This window comes from Aulonocara stuartgranti (assembly GCF_965226115.1).
Source record: "Aulonocara stuartgranti genome assembly, chromosome: 4".
Classification (NCBI taxonomy): Eukaryota; Metazoa; Chordata; class Actinopteri; order Cichliformes; family Cichlidae; genus Aulonocara; species Aulonocara stuartgranti.
Genome location: NC_138942.1, coordinates 27,592,291 through 27,613,205, shown reverse-complemented (window position 1 = coordinate 27,613,205; position 20,915 = coordinate 27,592,291). Strand labels below are relative to the sequence as shown.

Below are 20,915 nucleotides of genomic sequence, written 5' to 3'. Positions count from 1 at the left end.
TGGTTTGGGTGAAGCTCTTTTTCTGAAAATAGCAAAAATATCACATATCCTCAAACAGTATGCAAATAGCTGAAAGTCTATTTAGTCAGTCTTTTTCCTGATTTGTTTATTTACTATTTGTTTGAGCTATACTTATAACAAAATTTGTTATAACAAAACCTCATTTATTCTTTCATAATGTTTTGTGTTCAAATTCCTTCATTTGTAAAAGTAACTGATAGCTAAAGCTTTCAGATGAGTGTAATGAAGTACAATATTTGCCTCTAAAACATTGTGGAATAGGAATAGAAACAAGCAAGAAACAGAAAAGAGTCATAAAACACAGCTAGCTCAAATGTGTATTTGAAGTAAATCATACAAGATAATGTCTGCACTTTACAACCAATCATTTGTCTAAGCTTTAGTTATAATGACTATTTTCTGTTAGTATTTGTATACTAAGAATTGGGGAGATATAAAACTTCATTAACTATATAAATTACCCTTTTTTGTCTAGCTAAAATATTTAATGTAAGATATTGCTGTTAGCTTCATATTTAGAAGCTTTACCTGTCAGTTCAGCCTCTTATGAGTGTATATGTACATTACAATGACATTGGGTAAGATTTGCAACTCTATCCTATGAGTCACCTGTGAGAAATCATTAATATAGTAAATGTTAGTGGACTTAATATCTAACCGTGTCGTAGGGCCATTGTAAACCTGAGGTTAAACATTAGGTTTAATGAATTACACTGACTGCTTTGTAGAAAGATAAACAGAAAGCAACAAACACTCTACTTTTTTTTTTTTTTTTATCTTTAGGCTTCATCAAAAGGTTTTCTCTTATTCAGTAACTTAATTATTTTGGAAAGGAAAATATCAAATCCAAAAGAAGAAACAACAACATATCAGAACAGCCTCATATTTCACACAGTCTTGCCCTCCTCCATCCTGTTCAGTAACTTCTCTCACCGTTTTTTGTTTAAACTAACTTTGCTCCACAGAAGTATTATTTATGTTTTGATGGTATCCATTTATGCATTTTCTGTTGTTGAGTCATAAACAGTTGCTTTACCCTCAAACTTTTTGAACATTTGTCTGAGTTTGGGACGATTTTTGAGCCCAGTAGATTTCATGCATATTATTTTTAAAGACTTTTTATCTGTAACTGTGTAAAGTTCCTTTCCAAATCATGGCTCTTTGCAATTTTCTGTTACTTTTCAATGTTTTAGCAAAGCATTTGAACACTAGTGTAGCTTATGGACATGTCTGCAATGTTACTTCTGTTAGAACAAACATAATCTGGTGAATAAAGCAGCATAGATGTAAATTCCTTTAAACGGGAAACTATTCAAAAATACAGTATAATCAATAGGATGTAAAAATGTAGGCCACGCAGTCCAAATAGGTACACAAAATATGTACTTACAGAAGAGCTGACATCAGGGGCGATTTTAGCCCATTTTTGGGGGTGCTTCAAAGCACCCCCAAAGATTTCTTACTTTTTTTGACAATATTTGCTGTTTGTGTGACACACTACTAAAAATATAAAAAGCATACAGTACTTGGTTGACATGTAACATTTTAACAAAAATAGTATAGATACCCCCTCCCAAAATGTTTGTTCCAGCTCACCTCTCCCCTGCTCTATAGCACCCTTGCTGCCAGAACGATGGTGGCTGGCTGAGATGCAGCGGAGCGGAGGTGTAAGTGCCTGACTTAAAACAGGACATATTAGCTGCATTTAATCCTCAGTTACTCTTTATGTAGTTAGGTAGGAGTCACACCATGTTTCTTTCTAGCTGACCGTCCTGTTGCTCCCATTGAAAATTATGCAGCCTATTTAAAATCTAAAACTTAAAATTGTTTTAGCCTACTGTTGTTGCCACTGTCCTGATTTAAATAACCTTTATCAGATTTGATGGTTTTGTTACAGACTTAAAAAAAGTGTTTTGCTTTTCTTTCACAAATGTGGGGATTAAATTGTGTTAAAATGTACAAAACAGTGATGTCATGTTTTGTGACGAGGACCCAGGCACAGAGAGACTTGATGAATTTAAGAATCTTATGATTTAATCAAGAAATTTGCAGACTTGCACAGAGATGGTAAAATTATGATGGATGATAACGGAGAAGAAGACAACAGACGATGAGGACAGGGAGGATGCAGGGACTGACAGAGACAGGGAAGAAGTCTCATCGTGACGAGTAAAGTTTATCTTGCCTGGCTGGGCAGCTCCCTGGGTGCCCAGCACCCCCAAAACTCTGATCCTAGAATCGCCCCTGGCTGACATAATGTACAAATATGGATAAAATTAAATTAATTCAACTAGTTCGTGCAAAGATCTTTTAAGGGGATAAACATTTGTAAATGAGTGCAATTTGTTGCTTCATATACGAAACTTTGTTACAATTTAAAATAACAAAAAAAGAAGCACTGGCAGTGAAAATGGTCATTTAAATTTATTGCGCAATTTATTCAGATTTTTCAGGACAGAAAAAAAGTCACAAACTCATGATACTTGGCGTTACAGTTACAGGAAGCGCGAGGATTTTGGGCTTCAACTCATCAAACTGGTAGTCGCGCGCTCCCTGCCGGCCAATCGACGTAACGCACGAATCGTACACCGGAAACCACGTGTTCCAGCGTTACCATGCTTCTGTGAGCGACCTGGATTACTTCTCTTGGCTGTGTTTACTTGTGAGATTTAAACTACAGGGGACTTTTTTCTGTGAAAACATGTCGGGCAAGTCGGAGCTGAAGATTAATTCTCAGTTCGCGCAGAAATATGAGAAGTATCGACAGAAAGAAGAGCTGCAGAGACGTAAGTGTGTCACTAGCTAAGCAGCGTGTTAGCATCCCAACGTGGGGAAGTATTGCTAGCTTTAAAAGTAGTTGTTTTCTCCAGGGAAATGTGAAAGTCGCTATTATAATCTCTGCGTTCACGCTGTGTTTGTGCAGTGAAGGATCGCTACGGAGACCGAGAAGATGAGAGTGACTCGGGGTCTTCAGAGTCCAGCTCCGATGACAGTGAAGTGGTCAGTTAGCATCTCTAACTTTTCTTTTGCTTCCACTCCTTATCAATGAGGTGCTTCTATACATAACTGTGTGTGTGTGATTTTCTCACCTTCAGGAGCTGGACCCTGGTGTTGAGAGGGATTTTTATAGGACTCTGTCGCTGCTGAAGAAGAAGGACCCAAAGATCTATGAGAGAGATGCTAAGTTCTACTCAGAAGGTGATTGTTGGGTATTGTTGTGATGGTTAGTAATAATCTTCATGCAGTGAAGTGACTTACCTGTTGCTTTCAGGCGCATCCAGCAGTGATGCAAAACCTTCCACCTCGAAGGAGAAAGCAGTAAAGCCCATGTATCTTAAAGACTATGAAAGAAAAATCATCCTGGAAAGGGAAGGGTGAGTGAAAGTCTGTTTAACTGCATCAAATAGCGTGAGACTACATCAATCAGGGATATACAGGTAGTACCAAATTAGAGCCTGACTAATGTGCTGGTAAGCCGCTATTACTGTCTGATATTGACACATCAATATGGGTATTGATGGATATGGTGTCTGATATGAAAAATATTTTACTTAATGCTGAAAAGGTTGAGGTGTTCTGGTTGGGAAGTGTCACAAAATGACATGGTAGGGATGCAATATACACTCATATACAATCATACACTCACTTAATTAGTTACACCTGCTTTCACCCTTGTTTGCCTTCTGGACTGCCTTAATTCTTTGTAGCATCAATTCAACAACAATCATCAGAGGTTTTGGTTCATACTGACATGACAGCATTAAACATTTGGTTCAGATTGGTTAGCCCCACATCCATGAAGTGAAACACCACATCCCAAACATGCTCCATTGGATTGAGATCCTATGAATGGAAGCCATCTGAGTGCGGCAAATTCATTGTCATGTTGAAGAAACTTTCACATCTTCAGAGTCACTTGAATTACAATCTTCCCTGATTCTGATGCTTCGTTTGAGCTTCAGCAGGTTGTCTTGACTATGGTCAATATGTCTAAGTGCACTGACTTCCTGCCATGTGATTGCGCGATTAGTTGTTGAACAGGTGTGCCTAATGTATTGGCCAGCAAGTGTATTTATAATTAATTACACAGATCTTGTAAGATGCCAAAGAAAGCTAGTCCCTGATTTGCTGCTTAGTGGGTCAGGAAGCATTTGGTGTTTTCCTCCTTCATGTGTTTCCTGTTTAATTCTCTGCCTGTAACACGTCTTGTTCTTGTTTTGCAGCAAATATGAAGATGATGACGACGACAGCGATGATGAGGAGGCTGTCAAGAGAAAAGAGGTAGGCAAAGTTCTTCACTAATATGTCTCCTTAGGAATGAACAAACTGATGCTTTCATTCATCACCTCTGTTTTCCTTCAAAGAGAGCCGCCTCTCCCAGCTACATGCAGGAGCAGAAGGAGCTGAAGGAAAGGTAAGTTAAGAGACACCTCGTGCTGTCCTGCTCTCGCACTCAAAGGCTTCTTACTGAAGTCGAAATCTCTCTCTGCAGCTTCCGGAAGTTCATCCAGGACAGCGATGACGATGATGAAGCTGGTGAAGCAGACAGAGCATCCCAGCTGCTGACCAAGAGGATCAAAACACAGGAGGAGAAGGTCAGAAGCTGATACCTGGTGCTCTTCATCTTTAAATTGGCGTCATTTACAGATGATTTTCAGGTCAGGTTAAACTTATCTGTGGATGCTCGTAGGATAAAGAAGAGGCAGATTATGTGGAGTGGCTGAAAGGCCAGGGAGAACTCGAGGGTGCAGAGGAGGTGAAGGACATGGTGAGTGTGTGTAAAAAAGGCTGGAGAGACTTCAGGAAGTTACATTTTGGTTGAGAAAGATGTTTGTGTTTAACTGACTGGTTATAAATGGTTTGTGTTGATATAGAAATATTTAAAAGACTACTGGAATGACCCAGAGCTGGATGAAAAGGAGCGTTTCCTGAGGGATTACGTGCTAAACAAGGGCTACCTAGATGACGATGATGATGATGATGAACGGTATGTGGAGGACCAGTTGGTTTATGTCTTACTCGTGAAGTGAAGAAACACTGCCAGCTTTAACAATGGGCCACATGCAGGATCCCAACCTACGATGAGGTGGTCCAGGATGACGTGGAGGATTCGGAGGAGGAGGGGGAGACTTTCTTAGAGCGCCAGGAGAACTTTGAGAGGAGCTACAACTTCCGCTTTGAAGAGCCCGATTCTCAAGAGGTCAAGACCTACCCCCGAAACATCGCCACCTCTGTGCGCACCAAGGACGACCGCAGGAAACGCAAAAGGGAGGAAATTAAAGAAAGGAAGCAAAAGGTGTGGATCATGTAGGAGAAGGAAGGGGAAAAAAACCCACAGGAATCCAAGTTGATCCTTTATTCGTTTGTCAATATTTGACCCCTTTCCTAAAATTTACTTCAGGAGAAAGAACAGAAGCAGGAGCAGCTGAAGCAGTTGAAGAACCTGAAGAGGAAAGAGATTATGGAGAAGCTGAAGAAGCTCCAGGAGCTGACGGGGAACGAGCAGCTCGCTTTCGATCAAGCCGACCTCGACGGAGACTTCGATCCAAAACAGCACGACCAGCTCATGCAGGTCAGTGTACACACACACACACACACACACACACACACACACACACACACTTTATTTATATATCCCCAAATATCACAACAATAGCTGTCTGGAGGTTCTTTATATTGTTAGGTAAAGCTAGCAATGCAGTAATACAGACAAAACCCCGACAATCAGATGATCTCATATGAGGAAGCACTTGTTGACAGTGGGGAAGAAAAACTCCCTTTTAACAGGAAGAAATATCTGGCAGAACCAGGCTCAGGGAGGGGCGGGCCATCTGCTGCCATGTTGAATGTATGAAAACTGAGAGTCTCTGTGGAGTTTACTGTGGCACATGCAGATAGTCCAAGGTGTGGTTCTCTGTAATCCCAGGCTTTTTAGCTTTTATCATGACAACTAGCTAAAAAAAAAAGGTTAGATTTAACCTTTATCCTGTACAAGTACATAAGCTAATCAGCCAAACAAACTTCAGGCTTTACACCAGTGAACAACAACAATTGTTCGTATTTATTTGGTGAGGATGCTGCTTTTTTATATGCATAACGTTTTACCACGATGTAATCGTAGAGTGAATAGTATTAGCTGCTAAAGCTAAAAAAAAGGTGCTTCACACTGCAATGATAAAGCATTAGGATAGAACACGTTAATCAACAAAAAAAAAAAAAAATGTAAAATAAACATGCCAGAATTTAGCTTATTTTTTTATAAAGCAAAAGAATTGTAAAAAAATTCTTTTATGTCAGTTTTTAATGTTTGGTGTTGGAGAGGGCAAATTCACCTGTGTTTTAATCGGGATGTAGGGACAGCTGGGAGCATTTGCTCAGTACAACACACTGATCTAGTGCGAGTGTGCAGGGTTAAACCTTCAGAGAGGTACGGACGTGCCAAGGCATGCGGTGACTTGAGAAGAAATTATTAGAATCTGCTGTAAAACTTACCAGGACTTGATGTAAGGAAAACACATTTGCGGCACCATAAATCCTGCTACACAAACACACACTGAGGAGATAAAACCCACATATACTCTGTTGGGAGGAGCCAAACAATCAGTGGCATGATTGTGGATCACAAAGGAAAGTATGAAAATTTACTGCTACCCACATTTAGAGGACTTCTGGTTTTATATTCCAGTGATAAGTAACAAGATAACAATGAAACAACTTGATGTCATATAACATTTGAAAAAAATCTTTTTTGGGGGAGAAATTTCTGAAATCTTGTTAGGGTTGATCTGAGACTTGAGAGATTAAACAGAAGGATTATAACCCAAAATTTGGACTCATTTATGGAAAATGTATTTTTTTTTTTTTTCAGTCGTAGAGAGAGAAAGGGGGGGAAGAGTGGCGTAAACAAGCTACCTGCTATGATTGTAATATGGATAAAGCTTCACATCCAGAGCAGGAGCAGCAAAGCAACAGCTGTCGGCGTTGACCTTAACGATGGCCGGCCTCCGGCGGTTCACACAGCTGCGTTGCGTTTGGCAGATTTCTCTGCTCCAGCATTTAAACCAGGAGGTCGAAGGAGGAACTGAAAGTCTCGTTTAACTTCACCGGCAGTTTGTGTTTGCAGAAATTCTTTGGCGATGAATACTATGGAGAGGAGGAGGATGAGAAGCCTCAGTTTGAGGACGATGATGAGCTGGAGGGTGAGCTAACTGAGAAGCCAGTTTTAATCAGATTGAAGCTAACATGTGCTAAATACACATTTGTGGGTTGCACTGAGTCATGAGTAGAAAGTTGATGTGATTGTGGCGCTCAGTTTATTTTTTGCATAAATGTCTGAACACAACCTCCTGTGTGTGACAGAGCACTGGAACTGGGACACTTGGACCGGAGAGGAACGCGAGGAGGACTATGGCGAGGAGTATGATGGAGAGGAGTACAGTGCTGCTGAACCCTACTGCGAGGATCAAGACTTTAATGTGAGCTTATGCTCCTTACTGATCAGTTGTCTGATGCTGATTGTCCTGATCAACAGTCTCTCTCACTAAAAGATCTTTGTTTAAACCTGTTTCTGCAGATGGATGCAGACTATGACCCCAGTCGGCAAACAGTTTCCAAGAAGAAGAAGAAAAAGGAGAGGAAGATGATGAAGAAGGAGGATCTGCCTCAAATGGGCAAGAAAAAAAAGAAGTCTCACTTTGCAGAGGTCATCACCAAGAACAAACCTGTGTTTGATCCTCGTAAGTGCCGTTAAAGCTCGCACGTGCTCTCTAACACAGCGTGGATGTTGTCTAATGGAGCGCTGTCGTTTCAGAGGAGAAGAGCTTCGAGCAGTACTTGGACGAGTACTACAAGCTGGACTACGAGGACATCATCGATGACCTCCCGTGCAGGTTTCGCTACAGGCAGGTGGTGCCCAATGACTTTGGCCTGACCACAGATGAGGTGAGAGAGGTTGCACTTGCAGGCTTTTCATTTTTGCGCAGTGGCAGGTTAATGATGATTACCACATTAAGCTGAAGTCAGCTCACTTAGCTGTGTCCTCAGTGTTTCAGTCTTCTTGTAGCCTCCATATTGGCTCTTAATGATGTCATGGATGTGTTGCAGTAGCCATGTAGTGATAATCTCATTTGCTCTCATTATTTGATCTGGCCATGCATGAGTCCGGGCACATGACACCCAACTCTGTTCTGTTCCCACATGCACCAGCATATAGAAGAGTTCAAAGCTGCAGAGCATGTGCGGGAGACGGTGTTTAGGCTGTAGGTGAATTGTTCTGCGGTGATGAGCCTTGGCTAGATTGATCTGGTATTGCTTCCTTCTGGGGAGAGCTCTGACCAGGGAATGATCTCAGCTTAATCTTCTCTCTGAGCAGACCACACAGGGATTTGATGAAGTGGCAGCAAATGCAAAATTATCCAAAAATTGATTTGAACTAATGAGGCTGCTTCCTCTCCGCAGATTATAAAGGCTAATGACAAGGAGCTGAACCGCTGGTGCTCTCTGAGGAAGACGTGCATGTTCAGGTACGCTGGTTCTGTCTTCTTTTAAGCGTTTCGTCCCTTTATCTGATGTCTTTTGTTCAACTTTTCTTCTTTGTTTTGACAGGTCTGAAAAGGAAGAGCTGAGCGATCTGAAGAACTATAAAATCAAGGCTCAGAATGACAGGAAGAAGAGAGAAATCCTTAACTCTGTGTATCTGGAGTGAGTAACATATTGATCTACTGTATTAATGAATGTGTTCCAATCATTTTATCAATATGTGACTATGTTAATTTACCCTACAGAGGCGATGAAGATGTGATTGAGGCCAAGACAAAGGTGGGCAAGAAGCGAAGAGATCGTCTGAAGAACGCTGAGAAGCAAAACACAGAAGCAGAGGATGGTAGTGCAGTACCCCCTGTGGAATCTACAGAACAGACTCTTGTTCAGGCTCTTCAGGAGGCCGGGGATGCCATTGAGGACGAGGAGGAGATTCTGATTCCCAAGAAGAAGAAACATAAAGGAGAACCCCAGATTACAGAGGAGGCGGTGTCAGCAGCTAAACCAGAAGAAGTGAAAAGTGGGACTGCGAGACCGAAATGGTCTAAGAAGAAGCACAAGCATTCAGGTGGTCGTATCCTCTCAGGAAGAATCGGGGTGAAGATAGGCGGCCGGGAGTTCAGTAGGCAGAGACTGAAGGCCTATGGCCTGAACCCCAAGAGACTGTACTTCAGACAACTCGGCAGACAAAAACGAAAAGCTCAGGAGAAGAAGGAGAAGCAGAAAAAAGAGTGACAGCTCTGCCACTGTTTCAGATACAATCCTTCATAATCATGGTGTGAAATACAGCACGGAGAAAAATGGCAAATTTTCCAAATGTTTCACTTCTTCACATTGACCCTTTTGACTGTATAATGTAAATAAAATGTGTATTAAATGGTAGCTATGAAAACCTGAAGATCCAGTTCTGTTGTGTAATCTTGCATTGGTTGGAGTCATTTGTGCCCGCTTATGTTTAGGTGTGGGTGGTTTTTGTATGTCAGGCATTTATGACTCAGATCTGGCAGCAGCTCATTGATGTACTGGACCCCTGAGAACCTGCATGACTTGCTAATTTCTGAAACCCCAATGGCATTGTGGTTTGTTTTAAATGTCATCCACGGGGGCTCTTAGAAGTGCATCATAGCTCTGTGCTCAAAACAGCCTGCTGGTCGGCCTGTCTTATAACTGCAAAATCAATTTGCTGTATTGAGTGGGTTGTATCTTTTGTTTTGGCCAGTTTCAAAAGCGAGTGGTTGGGGAAAAAAACATTTCCAACTATAGTTGGAAAAATAACAAGGGGGAACAGGGTTGAAAGTGTATCAATACACAAAACTTGTACCTTATTCAATTCCTCATGCAAAGCTGTTTTAAGAGGTCGACATCTGCAATGTTAAATGATTAACCAGCGTGTTAAAATCACTTAAAGTGGGAAATTTAAAGTAAAATTACAACAGGAATTTCTGTAAAGTCAAGTAGTCCTCACATGTTTTGTCATTTGACTGGTGTACATTAGGGGGCGGTATGAGCTTAAGGCCGGTCTGAAAGTCAGGCTACTACCAACGAAGAAGAAAAGAAGCGGCGCGCTCAGCGGATGAATTTGAATCCTGGAGGAGTGCTAGTCGGTATGTTTGCTGTTCTAATTTGACCTCAAAACATGCTTCTTCCTTCCATAGCCCTGTTGTTACTTGATTGACATACCCTGGAGGATATTGTTGGGTACTCGTACTGTGTTTGTTAGCATTTTTAGAGCATGCTAGCTTGATACGCAACTACCGTTCAAAGGAAGCTTTGATTCGTAAACGTAAACAAGTCTTTATGGGCCTTAAAATTTCACCTATAGCGCTTAAAATGGAAACTAATGTTTTCTAAACTTTTTAACGTACAGTTTGTAACAGGAACGTATGTCCAAGAGCGAAAATAATCGCCTCCCCTTGTTAAACGGAATTATCAAGATACTCAAACTTTACTTTGTGTTATTACACAGTCAGACTAACTCATCTGGGTGTTTCTCACAGTTGCATGTTTACCCCTGAAGCTTAATGAGTCTTCATAAACTCTTTCACAGCATTAGCCGACATGTTTTCACTTTAATGTAGTATCTTCTTTGCTTTCTAGCTGCCCGCTATGGCTCAAGGTCATAAATTTCAAGACTTGGAGGAGACTGGGGAGGCTTTGGTGGGATTCATCAACAGCAGTCAGCCTGACAAACTGAAAGGACTGAAAGATGAGCATCAGGCTCTTTTTGATCAACACACAGAAACAGCGAAGATTGTCACACAGATTTTAAAAGGTAAGCAAACAGCCCGTTTGTTCCTTTTACACCATCGTGTGCATTTTCATGGGCACATGAATCCAAAGGGAAGGCTGTGAAATTTTGTGGCACTCGTGTAAACTGTCTGTGTCAGAAAAACTTCATTGTATTCCCTCTGTGTGTCGCTGTCCTCCATCCTCAGATTTGGCTCAGATTGAAGAGAATGCAGGTCAGAGGCTGTTGGACATGGAACAGGAGAAGATGCGAAGGGAGAAGGAGCTGGAGAGCTTGGAGGAGCAGCTGAGGCAGTGCACAGCGAAGAGCCAGATCACTGACTCAGAATTACAGTATCCTTTTTTATAGGTGTGTTTGTCGTGAAGAAAAACGGCTATAAAACAAGTCCATTTTATCCTGAACCCTCCTCCAGGTTTCTTCAAAAAGAGTTGGAAAGTCTGAGAAACGCTGAAAATGAGCTCGAGATTCTTCAGAGTGAAGTCGAAGAAGACACCACCGAGGTCATCCCTTCAGCAGTGTGAGTGTGGTACAGTTAGTTAAAGAAGGGTTTCATCTCAAATAAGATTTAGACAAGTCTAAGAATATATGTGTGTGCAGTTGTGCATCAACAGTAAAAGTGCAGATGCTCTCAACTTTACATGTTACAACAACATTCAGTGTGAACAGTGAAGACAATCTGGATATTTTTTAATTCTGGGATTTTTCTTTAAATTCTTTCAACTTTTTTATCAGGATGGATGTGAGATGGTTCTTAAGTCATGTTTAAGTTATTGAATTCTCAGAAATGGTTCTCATGGTCTGGAAAGTTCACTTTTTAATGTGTGTTTGACTTGCACAGATGGATGGTAGTGGTGGTTCAGTTATGCAGTCATTCCAAAAAAAGTCACATTAATGCATAAGCAAGCATGAGATTAGAACTGTGAGCATGTGTTTCTTTGACCTTAGTTGCTGAGGTAGCTAAGTAAATCATTGTTTTTCACGAGCAGAGATCACCCCAAACAGCAAAAACATGATCATAAAATTCATCTTGCCTGACACACCAGCTTTATGTCACAATCTCACTGTGCTGTGCATGCCTAACAGGCTGCACATAGAGCAAAGTGTGAACATCAGGGGTTTTTTTTGTTTTGTTGTTGCATTCTAGCATCAGCATTGCCCTATAAATATCACAGAGAGGAAAAAAAGCAGCAGGCATGCCTGTAGTTGCCAGAGATGTGCACAGACCTCTGCAAAAATAATTTCTGTTTACCTTTTTATTTAGCATTACAATATTCAACCATTAAAGGTGATTTAAAAAAAATCACTTTACTGTCAAATATTTAATGCAATGAAGACACATCTTGACAGTCAGGATTAACAAATAATCAGTTATGACAATAATCAAAGTTTTGATAAAGTTAAATGGAAGAGGAAGTGAGTTTGTTGCCTGTGGGTGTTTGTGGAAATCTTTCCTCTGAATTTGCTGCAAACCTGCACTTCCAGTTGGCTGTTTTTGTAACTGCTATGCTTCTCCAAACGGTTGCCTTTTAATGTTGCCCGGGCTTTTGACAGCTCTGGAGTAAACAGCATTTCTTATTATGCATACTGGATATGAATGATCAAAGTTTGAATATGCTTATATCAGCTATTGAATTAAGGCTTTACAAAGAACATTTTAATAAATAATAAATTAAAATAGTCAGGGAGTATGACAAATAAGAGAGCTCATCTCATGCACCACCTGGTATAATGTTGGCTGAGCAAACTTGCATTAAATCAACACTGGTTACACTTAGCTTGGCAAAGCTACCTCCTATTTCAGAGCAATCTAATGGCTGAGTCACACAACAGCAGTGTTCTTACGTCTATGTCGGTGACTTCCTATTGATTTTTTTTCGCATTCTGCAACTTGTGGTGACTGAGTTGCGATTGCACGGTTCACCTGATAGGGGGCAACCTTTCTCCAAACAGTTGCACTCTGACTTGGACTGACCGCAGTCACTCAGAGAGATTGTTGAAGGTTTGCAGATAACTATCTGATTTCTAAATACAGATTGCTCACTGCAATAATTAAATATCAATTTTTGTTAAATGTGAATTTGTCTATGTAGACAGCAACAGTGATTTTTGAAGTTGTATTACAATTAATTGGTGTATTATCAGAAATAGATTGCATGTAATTGCCAGCTTGACCCCATTCAGTATCAGACTGATTGCAGACTGATGCTGTCTAATGGCAGGTTTGAGTGTCAGTGTTGGTATGTTTGATAATATCATCTTTCAGCAAAAAATAACTGAAGGGAGAGAACTTCAGTTTTATCGCATTGGATAAAACTGACAAAGTTGAACTTTGAGCACATCATTTGCAGTTGAAAAAGGTGCTAAATCACAATGTAAGGTACTGCAATAATCAGCAGATCCAGAATGTTAAAAATCTCAATATTATTGTATCTGATTATTCCCACCTCGAGTATTTCACTTTTTATATGCTTTTTAAACAATGTTGTGAGTTTGAATAATTACCACTATGACCAGATCTTGATGGTTTTGTTTTTTTTTTTTAATCAATTGTTTTTTTGTTTTTTTTTATGGTATCGGTACTTCCTTTTGTTTTTATATTCTAACCCTTTTATGGTACTTCCTGTTAAAATAGAAAAGGCAACATGTCTGTCTACATGTCTATCATATCTGTAAAGAGCTTTAAACGCTGCACTGTGCAGGCATGTAATCAGAGATGATCTGAAGCACTGACTGTTTGTGAATTCTGTTTATTCTTGTTTCTTTTCTCTCTTTTTTTTTTAAACAGATACGTGGCTCAGGTCTACTACCTAATAACCAAGATCAAGTGGGAATATGACACCCCGGCGAACATTTTAAAAGGAGGTACAGTCATGTTTTCTCATTTTTAGTGTACCATCTTCTCTCTACTTGAAGTTTGGTGTTGATGTGGCTTCAGACCATCAGCTTCTTTCCTTACATTGCAGTGCACTATGGTGCAGACCTGGCAACCCCCATCAACATCGACACCACCTCGCGCTCTCGCATTGATGTAAGCGACCAGCTTTGGGGCTTCGTCAGCACCGAGTGGTAGCCGAAGGACGGATGTGAAGTAGTCAGAGGTGTTGAGTGTGTTATTTTTGTTTGTCTGTGGAAGTGCGTGTTCTGTTCTCATGTTTTTAAAAATTAAAATTGTCACACCCTTGGATTTGTGCCTTTTTTGTTTAGTGCCTAAAATGTTGGTCGGGGTGCCCTCAGTCTAATGTGTTTCAGTAATGAGGATGGGATGAGACTGAGTGGTTTGACGGTCACTAGATGTCGCTGTAGAGTGTCATCTACAGCTTTTCTAAATGTCTTTAGAGATGGCATTTTGCTTTACTGAGTTGTATAGTTTAAAGATTAAAGGAAAAGGCTGTTGACAGATTTAAAAAAAGATTTAGAGGTTAAATCAGTAAATAAAGGTTTTCATTTTTTCCCCTTCATTAACGTCACCATATCAAGGTAGTCTAATTAATTTATTATAAACTGGGTGTCTTAGTATTTAATTTAATAGCTTTACTTTTCAGTGTAATTTTATTATCAGAATCTAGTTTGATTTGGCAATCACGCTCATCCTGTAATTTTAGCTCTATTTAGTTTTTATTGATCACCTTAAACATCCAAATAAAAATATCAACTTTAGTTATTTTTTTGAATTTTCCCCTCTATGTCCAGTCTGCAGTGGCTGTTGTTGGGCCTTTCTTTTTCTTTTTCAAAAGTAAAACATGAACTACGAGGCCATTAAAATCCCCCCAGCATCATTTATATGTGGCTTTGCTGAACTAGCAAGTTGTGCATTTGCAGCAGGAGAAAGATTTTCAAATATAAAGTATCCTGGTTGCCCACGCATGACACTGTGGGTTGTGTTATATACCCTCAGGCCTTGTTCTACAAGAACTAAGTCACCCCTTTCTTTGCAGGATGGTGTTTGGTTTAGAGTGGGCAGGATGACATATACAGACTTAGGGAGACATAAATTCACAGCTACCAGAATGTGGTTTCCTTACGGTAAACAGAGCATTAAGCGCACAGTTCTGTTTTTTTATTTCTGCAACTTCATCGATACCTCTGCCTCAGCACACATCATTCGGTGGTTTTGGCAAGTGGTTTCCATGGAGGTGGGGTTTTGTCACTTAAGCCCGCGTTCCAGTGTAGTATTCTTGAGCTTTCCTTTGATGATGTTTGAGTAGGTATTTGAGCTTTCAGTTCTGCCGAATTATTTAAGCGATGCTTCTGTGTAACTTGGTAAATGCTCCACTTATGGTCGGTTTAGGTATTTTAGTATCAATTAAGTAGCGGCGTGATAATTTAAGACCAGCTTTAGTAAGTAACGGTGTTGTTTCGTCTCAGAGTACCAGAAATGTGTCGAATCAAACACAAAGTGCTACAAGGACATCATTTATTGCGCGACTTCACATTTTTCTCCATGTACAGTAGGTGGTAGAGAGGTGACATTTTTAAACCTGTCTATTGCTGACTTTTTCTTATATCTCGAGTTGGTAATTTTATTGTTTTCCTATTGTATATGTCAGGAAGTGCCAGGTATAAGTATAGATATTTTCGTAGCGAGAAACAGGAAGGATGTCGACCTCTTGTGAGACTTGTGAAACTTTAGAAGACACAAAGACCTCGATGTAAAAATCGTTCACATATTTTTATTCAGTGCACTTATAAAACCATCATAACTTAAATGACAATTATACAAAAAAATACTACGCAAGTAGGTTAGAAGTATTTACAAAGTTTACAAAAAACTGTAAATATATATTTTACTCTCATTAATGTACAGTATTAAAATAATTACAGAATTAATTCACCAGGTTGCACACACTCTGATGGGTTGTGATCGGTCGCTACTGTTACTGCTGCATCAGTTAAAGCTGAGGGGGGAAAAAAAGTTTACATCATTTCATCAAACACAACGAGCTCGAGCTTTCTCCAAAGTCCACAGTAAAACATCTCACTGCCACATACTGCTCTGTCAAACCCAGAAGGCGTCTGCAAGCCTCCGCTGTCAGCTTTTATTGCTTTTAGGTATTCATCTTGTGTCGCTACATATGTTAAAAGGACCTCCAAAGCAGCGAACCACCCAGCTCAGCCCCCCCGTATGACGTCCTCTAGGCCGCTGAGCGTATGATGTTGGCAGAGGAAAAGGGGGGGGGGGGGCTCTACTGAGCATTGCCACTGACCAGAAACTCATATGGCAGAAATTACATGGGTTTGGCAGCAGCTTTGCTGGGTGTGGATGCTCCACATTTATGACAACATATCATTATGTGCTACACAGGCTGAGGAGAGATAAGGATGAATCTCGTGCTTTGGCTTTGGTTTCACTCTATCAAAATGCATTTATGTGAAACATCTGCACACACTCTTTGATTTCTCTGTACGTGCAAACACTGCTAAGTGCTCAATCAGAATACTGGCCTTGTTAAGAAGTCAAAGGAAGAAAAAAACTAATGCTGTTTTTGTTGTTGTTTTCCTACATGAAACTTAAAGCTACTATTTAAGGCACTGATGTTTCTGTTAGTCACTGTCACACTTTTATATGAATTGTGAACATAAATGTTTATATTTTTACACTGAATGCTTAACTATAAAGGTATTTCTCCCTGTTTGGACATCGCCACAAACATGTTGCACATTCTTTAGATGAGAACTGAAACAATGTCAGAGTGCACAACACAAAACTTCAACTTCTGTTGCATAGTCGATAATGCGTCTTAGTTCATAAGGGGTAATCGAATCACACACTAGAGGCAAAGTTCTTAGTCCGAGTGCTTGCTGTCAGTGTTAATTCAAGAGTGAGGCACAGTGTCATGTCCTAGATATCCTAGGATAAATGGCTTTAATCGTCGAGGGTGTAAAGTTACCGGAGGAGACTGTCGTGTCCAGGCCCTCCAGCCTGTGTGAAGCTGCATCCGTCTGCGTCTTAGTGGTGCTACAATCCAGGAAGGGCATCCCGATTTTCTTCACCTGCCCGTCTTCTGTCATGAGACAGGGTCGGCAGAGCAGCCTGATGATGGCCCTCCTCATGTCCTTGCTGGTCAGGGTGTAGATGATGGGGTTAAGAAGAGAGTTGATCATAGCGATGCCCAGGAAGTAGTCTGCCTTATGGAGCACCTTGCACTTTCCGGTTGGGCAGGAGAAATCCAGCAGGAGGAGGATGAAGAGAGGCAACCAGCATGCGATGAAGACTCCCAGCACTATGGTGACTGTCTTCAGCAGGGCCATGTACTTCTGGGACTTGCGGTAAAGACCTTTCCGGTGCGGAACCGAAGCGAGGCGTTGAGTGTTGGCCTTGACGATGCGGAAGATGCGGACGTACAGGACCACGATGGACATGAGGATGGCGCTGAAGATGGTGATGCAGAAGAGGATGTAACTCTTGGCGTAGAGTGGCAGGACTGTGGAGCACTGGTCCAGTTTACCCATGCAGTGCCAGCCGAGGACTGGCAGGACACCCAGGAATACAGACAGCACCCAGCTCGCTCCAATCAGAGCGAACATGCGCCCCTGTTTATTGCCCTGGTACGGCTTCATCCTCACCATGGTGACATGGCGCTCGATGGCAATGGCCAGCAGGCTGATGACGGAGGCGGCCAGCATGATGAACACACCACCTTCACGCAGGAAATACATCACAGGTGTCATGTTTAATGTGTGGACACCAGACGTAATGATGTTCACCATGTAGGTGAAGCCTGCGAGCAGGTCAGAGAGAGTCAGATTGCCCAGTAGGTAGTACATAGGAACGTGGAACTTCTTGTTCTTCCATATGGCCAGAAGCACCACAGCGTTTTCTGCAACAATGAGCAGACAGACCAGCAGGAACGCAATGGCCTCGGGTTTGAGTCCATCTTGCTGGTACTTCTCATTGTCGAGCTTGCCCACGTACCTGTAGTGCTCTGTGATGATAGTCTTGTTCTGGTACTCACTAAACATCACAGACATAGTTGCAGAGGTAAGCCTCGGGGTAAAAGATGGGGCTGCAGCAACACAGGCAGCACGTTGTTGCGTTTCCCAGAGATTTTTTTTCTTTGCCTATTCTGATTTTAGGTTAGATCCACAGATGAGGTGTCATACAGTCCTCCACCTGAGCATTGTTTCTTCTTTCGGAACTTAAATATGCAGGGTGGAAAGCCTTCCTTTGATGCTATCACTTAGGATTTCCTGTGGTATGACAAAGTTTCCTCCAAAAATCAAAATATTCAATGCTTGGGGCGCGCACTAGGAGGCGATGATAGCGAACCTGCATAAAACAAGAGGAAAAAGTAAACGTGAGACGTGAAACAGCGGAGGAAAGGAAACAGGGGATCACTTAAACTCCAATATTCGAAAATGCAACAACAATAATAAAAAGACTACACTCGATTGGAATCACATTAATGACTAATGAGGACAGGAAGTCTCCAGCGGGAAATGACCATTTACTGTAACAACTTCAAAATAGTTGTAATGAATTCATCGGGGGAAATGGTTTAAGCTTGAATGGAAATAACGAGGAAGCTGTAATTGATCATTTTCCTTAATTCGTTGCAGTAGAAGCTATAATTTTCTGCCTTTTAATTTCTTAAATTAATGTTTTCTTTCACCGCTACTACACATAAAAACTTCAAAGTGGCTCCCAGCTCATAGAGAGCCATTTGCCATTCATGCGTAAATATGCATTAACCTTTCCAAACCTACGAGTCCTATAGATAACATAATTAACCCTGTGCTTTTTGTATTTTATTTCATTTACTTTGCCATTTATTTATTTAACAACTAAGTCTAGCCTTAATTGCCATACGTAAAATAAGAGCTGGCCAACACACGATATGAAGTCAAAATGAACTACACTGATGAGTTTTAAAGCGAGTCATACATTTTACGCAGAATAAAAAGAAACAAACTAAAAAAAAAAGTTGGAGAATAAAAACTTTAACGCACCTTAAAAACGTTGAAATATCCAGTAAGAGTTTGAAATGAGCCCTCGGCAGGAGGAGAGGACGCAGGCTCTGCGATCACAGCGCACTACAGCCACACGCGACTGTGCTGTGGGAATAGAGGAGGGCAGGACTGAACTTGCTGCAGTGGGTTGGTCTACGACTCTTTGTTTCAACGAGATTTTTTCTCCCTCTTTTGCCTGACCCCTTCATTTTATATGTATATATGTATATATATGTGTTTGTTTGTTTTTGCCGTTATGATAAATTGCACCTCTAAGACAGATTGTTTCTGTTTTCACGGCAACACAAGAAGACGAAGAGAGTGGGATTTTTTTTCCACCTTATCAGTTTGTCCCCAGGGTGCAGCTACGCGCTGCTGTAACAGAGCTGCCAAGTGGATTTTTTTTTTAATTTCAAGTGTGTATGGAAGTGTGGCTCCGTCCTGCTCCTCTGGTTTTGTCTGATTTTCTCCTTCACTCGCCCTCTCCTCTCTCAGTTCCCCACAGTTCATAAAAAATAGAGACTCCGAAAGGGAACTCAAAACTCCAAAGTTAATTTGTCAGTGGAAAAAACAGTCATTCTGTGCAGCTGGATCTGTTTAACAGTCCAGAAACCCCAGATTTCAGAAAATAACTCGGTCAGATAGGCCTCGGCTGTAATTATCTTTTAGCTCACACATCAAAACTCAGCTTTTCTTTTTTTGGCCAACATGTCATCTATAAAGCATTACAAAAATCCCTTTCAACCATGTGTTTAGACAGAAACATGTTTCTGCTTTGAGTAATAATTCGTCTCTGATATGGGTTTTCAACACACACACAAAGTTTTTGTCCTTCTCTGTCATTGAACAAGCCCGACTGTTTGTACATAGAGACATTTAAGTGTCTGCCATACATTACTCACTTCCAAAACACAGAGAAAAACCCATAACTTGTAATATCTTCCGTTAAAATTCACACATCTCACACCTTTCATCCAGCCCTCTATCATTCACTCAACTGATTTGAAACTGCAGAAAAGGGAAAAACTTTCTTCTCTGCATGAAATGTATTTTAACAAGCATTTCCTGAAGTGACTGCCAGCTACAGATGACAGAAACCAGCTTACTTATGCTTAATTTTTTCTTCTTAAGCACAAAAACCACCAAACATGCAAGGTTTACAGCTATTTCCTTTAAATCAAAAATAAAACAAGGAACTTGAAATCAAGCGTCTTCTTCAAATAATTGGAAGCTAAATGTCATTTTGATGTTCTGTAGACTGAGCAACCAGCAGTATGAGTCCCGTGGCTCTTCATCTTCATTCTGAGCTGCGTCTCCAAACAGAGGGCAGCTTTCATCGGGAAGGTTTTGAAATAAATAGACTTCACTTCACTCTTTTTTCAGCTTTATGAATTCACTAATTGATTGTTTTCTTTACAATAATGAAAGCGTATCATTCCCAAAACCCCAGGAGGAGTGGACTTTGTGCAATGTGAGGGTGGGTGAGCAAAGGACTGGACTCTCTAAACAGGAAGCTGCTTCATTGTGCCTCGAAAGGAGAGGGATATCCTTGAGAAAAACACAGATGAAGTCACTGGTCGGAGATGACACACGGTGAAGCCACGCTGTGACTACAGATTGACGTGCAAACAACTCTTAGTGCATCTTACTCATTTCCAGATTTGAATGACTAATTTTAGAGGTTAATGAGGCCTTAAGTGGCCTTTGGCTGCAGAATTTAGGGTCTAAAATAACTAATACAGGCTTTATTTGTCATTCTCTTATTCCAGCCTCATCAGTTGCACACCTGCTGGTCTGGGGACTCTTTTAACCGCCTTAAGTGATCATGCAGTTGGTGTCTGCCTGGGCTGCGGTCGAACGGTGCCCCTGACTTATCTCTTCCCCTGCTTCCTAAAGCCCACCCAGTGATAACCAGGCTGAAGCTCTCCTTGTGAGCCTTGTCAGTCAAATGGCAGTTAGACCCCCGTAGTGACACTGTGACAAGTTCTCACTGTGCTGCCACTGATTAGTTAACACACAAAGCCAACGACAGCAGGGCTTTCTGCTCTGTCTTCTTTTCCTTTTTTTCCCCACAGTAGGGAGCTGCTCCTTCAGCCCTTCCTCCCTCAGGCCACAGGCAGGCTTTTTAGCAGCAGAGTGACCAGTCGTGACCCACCCAGCC

General features: G+C 41.1%; 3 protein-coding genes across 4 annotated transcripts; 2 read left to right on the top strand and 1 right to left on the bottom strand.

Annotated features, from left to right (window-relative positions):
* Positions 1 to 2,568: 2,568 nt before the first annotated feature.
* On the top strand, positions 2,569 to 9,457 carry kri1 (KRI1 homolog). Its single transcript, XM_082529246.1, has 18 exons — positions 2,569 to 2,807; positions 2,945 to 3,021; positions 3,117 to 3,219; positions 3,293 to 3,395; positions 4,245 to 4,302; positions 4,386 to 4,435; positions 4,514 to 4,616; positions 4,712 to 4,789; positions 4,896 to 5,008; positions 5,089 to 5,317; positions 5,423 to 5,593; positions 7,145 to 7,220; positions 7,381 to 7,496; positions 7,595 to 7,757; positions 7,832 to 7,962; positions 8,479 to 8,543; positions 8,626 to 8,721; positions 8,805 to 9,457. Exons 1-18 carry the CDS (start codon positions 2,723 to 2,725, stop codon positions 9,292 to 9,294), a joined length of 2,307 nt encoding a protein of 768 aa, XP_082385372.1. The 5' UTR covers positions 2,569 to 2,722; the 3' UTR covers positions 9,295 to 9,457.
* A 623-nt stretch (positions 9,458 to 10,080) lies between these two features.
* On the top strand, positions 10,081 to 13,991 carry spc24 (SPC24 component of NDC80 kinetochore complex). Of its 2 annotated transcripts, none has more exons than XM_082531615.1 (6): positions 10,081 to 10,163; positions 10,657 to 10,831; positions 10,995 to 11,139; positions 11,220 to 11,324; positions 13,593 to 13,669; positions 13,771 to 13,991. In XM_082531615.1, the coding sequence occupies exons 2-6, from the start codon at positions 10,666 to 10,668 to the stop codon at positions 13,875 to 13,877; spliced, it is 600 nt and encodes a 199-aa protein (XP_082387741.1). In that variant the 5' UTR covers positions 10,081 to 10,163; positions 10,657 to 10,665; the 3' UTR covers positions 13,878 to 13,991. The 2 variants fall into 2 exon arrangements, with proteins under 2 accessions (XP_082387741.1, XP_082387742.1); XM_082531616.1 differs by lacking the exon at positions 10,081 to 10,163 and adding an exon at positions 10,182 to 10,257.
* Positions 13,992 to 15,457: 1,466 nt separating this feature from the next.
* On the bottom strand, positions 15,458 to 18,938 carry s1pr5a (sphingosine-1-phosphate receptor 5a). The gene is made up of 2 exons (XM_082531485.1): positions 18,755 to 18,938; positions 15,458 to 18,074 (listed from the first exon to the last, which is right to left on the bottom strand). Exon 2 carries the CDS (start codon positions 17,774 to 17,776, stop codon positions 16,640 to 16,642), a length of 1,137 nt encoding a protein of 378 aa, XP_082387611.1. The 5' UTR covers positions 17,777 to 18,074; positions 18,755 to 18,938; the 3' UTR covers positions 15,458 to 16,639.
* Positions 18,939 to 20,915: the final 1,977 nt, after the last annotated feature.

Bases quoted from the DNA above. Each gene is read 5' to 3' on its own strand.
- kri1 (XM_082529246.1), top strand. From the start codon at position 2,723: ATGTCGGGCAAGTCGGAGCTGAAGATTAATTCTCAGTTCGCGCAGAAA. The intron at 5,318-5,422 runs GTGTGGATCATG...AATTTACTTCAG, and splicing joins TTAAAGAAAGGAAGCAAAAG to GAGAAAGAACAGAAGCAGGA. The intron at 7,497-7,594 runs GTGAGCTTATGC...CTGTTTCTGCAG, and splicing joins GCGAGGATCAAGACTTTAAT to ATGGATGCAGACTATGACCC.
- spc24 (XM_082531615.1), top strand. From the start codon at position 10,666: ATGGCTCAAGGTCATAAATTTCAAGACTTGGAGGAGACTGGGGAGGCT. The intron at 11,325-13,592 runs GTGAGTGTGGTA...TTTTTTAAACAG, and splicing joins GAGGTCATCCCTTCAGCAGT to ATACGTGGCTCAGGTCTACT. The intron at 13,670-13,770 runs GTACAGTCATGT...CTTACATTGCAG, and splicing joins GGCGAACATTTTAAAAGGAG to TGCACTATGGTGCAGACCTG.
- s1pr5a (XM_082531485.1), bottom strand. From the start codon at position 17,776: ATGTCTGTGATGTTTAGTGAGTACCAGAACAAGACTATCATCACAGAG.